The following is a 2,779-nucleotide window of genomic DNA, read 5'->3' on the forward strand; positions in this document are numbered from 1 at the left end:
CCAAATTCAAATAGGAACCAATGCTTAAAACTAAGTTGGTGCCAACATATATCACCAGTTTTGTCAGTTTCACCGAAAAATGCTAATGAAAAGTAGGATACTTATCTCAGCTTGATTGATAATCAGAAATTTTGAAATACAATTAGTAAAATTTTCAAAAAAATGTGTGCGTTTTTTATAACCACTAATAATCATAAAAGCACGTCATTCAATTTTCTGTGAGTTACAAAATTGTGAATTTAACATTTTAAAGGTTCATAATTTTCATGTTTTTAACTAAAAGTTTTCCTTTTTATCAGTAATTCATTCAACTCAATAAACTGTCAGAACACTTTCAATAACAGTCAATAAACATAATTATCTTAAAGTATTTAAATGATCTCAATATGATTGCATTGTTTTGAGTGATTGATTTATTTTTATATATCTGCCAGCTATTGATAGGTATGCTAATTATTCATTTGATGTGAACTCCATCAAATTTGTCAAGTAGTGCAGCTTAGAGAATGTTTTCAAAAATAGTCCAAACTAAATGAAGAAAAGTAAAATAAAAGGAATTCTATTCGCACTTATACAGCTATTTAAGCAATGTTTTGATTAATTTCATCTTTTCATACATAAATATTTTAATAGCTAACATATAAATGTGCTATTTATTATTTTTTCTTTTGACTACTATTTATTCATTTAATAAGTCCCAGCAAACTAAAACACACGTGAAAATTAACTTGAACAAGGGCGTAGATTAAACTTTAACAAGTAAATGCATGAAGCTAAATGCGGCGCACATTTACAATTTGTTTGAAGAAGCATATCCAACAAACATGATTAAGTTGCCTGTTTTTAGAAGCATATTTTACATTTTACGGTTTTTTATAATAATAAAACTTCACATAATTTTGTTTAGCAAGTTTTAAAAATAACAATAAATATTTGCAATAGTTTTCGACTGAGATAAATCTTTGGTAGTTTTTTGAACGAAATTCTTTCAATTCCTCAATTTTAATTCCATATTTTTTAATAAAAAAAGAAAACAGATGAAAAGAATATGTTCCCTGTTAATAATTGAAATACTTCTGCTAATGTAATGCCACGCAATAAGGGAAATAAAATTACCATTTATGATATTATGCATTTAATTTTTCAGCAATGCGAGAAAGTAGCAAAATAATTAGATAAATATTTCAACAGCGCATACAAATATAATTCACTAATTTAAAACAAAAAACAAAAAAATTTTGACATTAGATTATTATTTGATATTTCGATAACTAGCACATAATTATAAAAAATTAATTAGATGTCAAAAAATAATTTAAAAAATATAATTTATTCTTTAAAAAAGTGAATTTATAAAAGTTTAAATGGAGACCGTTACAGTTAACAATTATTCAATTTTAACAAAAAAATTAAAGAGAGGTAATAAACAAAATTAAACCAATAACTACACAATAAGAGTAATTCATTTACGTCTATAAATTTAACTAAATAAAAAGTCGCCTATCTGAATAATTATAAAATAATATGCACAGTTGAAATTATTCGACGCTAATTAGAATGACTGAATAAGTGCTTTTTAATTATATTTTCCGTTAAAATTGTGCAATAAATAAATTGATTAATCAAATATTAAATAATAATTACATAATTTTATGCACTGTGTACTTCGTAGGTATATGAATTTTGTACTGTAAATAAATGCAAGGATGTAGATTCAACTTTGTACTTGATTATCACTAACAATACTGTGTTCATTAATACATATTGCCTAATATTCATCGTCGTGTTGTTTGGTGATCATCATTAACCGTTGTAAGATTTTTTTGTTATTTATATATTGTATCATTATTTTGCGTTTATAAATAAGGCATTATATATTTTCAACATTTTACTGTGGTATTTTAGCGAAATATTTATAAATCTAATTATGCTTCTATATAACTTCATTTTCAGGAACAAATTAATTAGTCTGTTTTGTTTTCAAAGGAAATATGATAAAGTAATTTTTAAATTGTAGGATTATTTGAATGATCAATATTGAATAAAGTCTTTATATGCAGTCAGTTTTTCATTTATTCTTATCTGTAACCCATATGTAATGTTTTGCGTTACTTTTCAGTTGAAACTACAGAATAAGAAATGGTTACAGAAGACATTTTTGTTGCTGCTGAGGAAACGAAGAATGAAATCTGTGCCAATCAAGTATGTATTTTAGTAATTTATAAATGATTTTAGTTTTGTAAATATTGTTTAATTACATATGTGATAACATTCCACAACACAACATGCATTGATTGTAATTCTTCATTTCATTTCATGTTTATTCAGTTTCTTAATTCATTTCCATTTTTAGGAGGATGCCGATGCTTCTCAAACTAAAGAAATTCCCAAACATCCTTTACAGAACACTTGGGTAATCTGGTTTAACAAACGTAATCCCCATTCTAAATCGAAATCAGAAAACTCACCTGATTCTGGAGTGGAAGTGGCGTCATTTTCGAATGTTGAAGACTTCTGGGCGTTAGTATCACTAATTGAGTAAATGGTTTTCAGTAATCATTAATGCACTTTTAGTATTTACAACTTTATACAAAAACCAAGCATGTTTAAATCGGTATGCGATTTTAACATCTTTAAAAAGGGCATTCGTCCAACTTGGAAAGACAAAAAAACAGAAAGGTATATCAGGAAGATGGACTATTCGATTGGATAATCCCTTCGCCAATTATGTGGACCAGCTTTGGTAGATGTGATGCTATGCTTGGTGAACAGTTTGGTG

At 26.5% G+C, this 2,779-nt stretch overlaps 1 protein-coding gene across 1 annotated transcript; it reads left to right on the forward strand.

Moving 5' to 3' along the window:
* Window positions 1–2,139: 2,139 nt before the first annotated feature.
* Tsp_14067 (eukaryotic translation initiation factor 4E-1) lies at window positions 2,140–2,542 on the forward strand. The gene is made up of 2 exons (XM_003366112.1): window positions 2,140–2,202; window positions 2,354–2,542. The coding sequence occupies exons 1-2, from the start codon at window positions 2,140–2,142 to the stop codon at window positions 2,540–2,542; spliced, it is 252 nt and encodes an 83-aa protein (XP_003366160.1).
* Window positions 2,543–2,779: the final 237 nt, after the last annotated feature.

This window comes from Trichinella spiralis (assembly GCF_000181795.1).
Source record: "Trichinella spiralis strain ISS 195 chromosome Unknown Scfld6533, whole genome shotgun sequence".
NCBI classification, from domain to species: domain Eukaryota; kingdom Metazoa; phylum Nematoda; class Enoplea; order Trichinellida; family Trichinellidae; genus Trichinella; species Trichinella spiralis.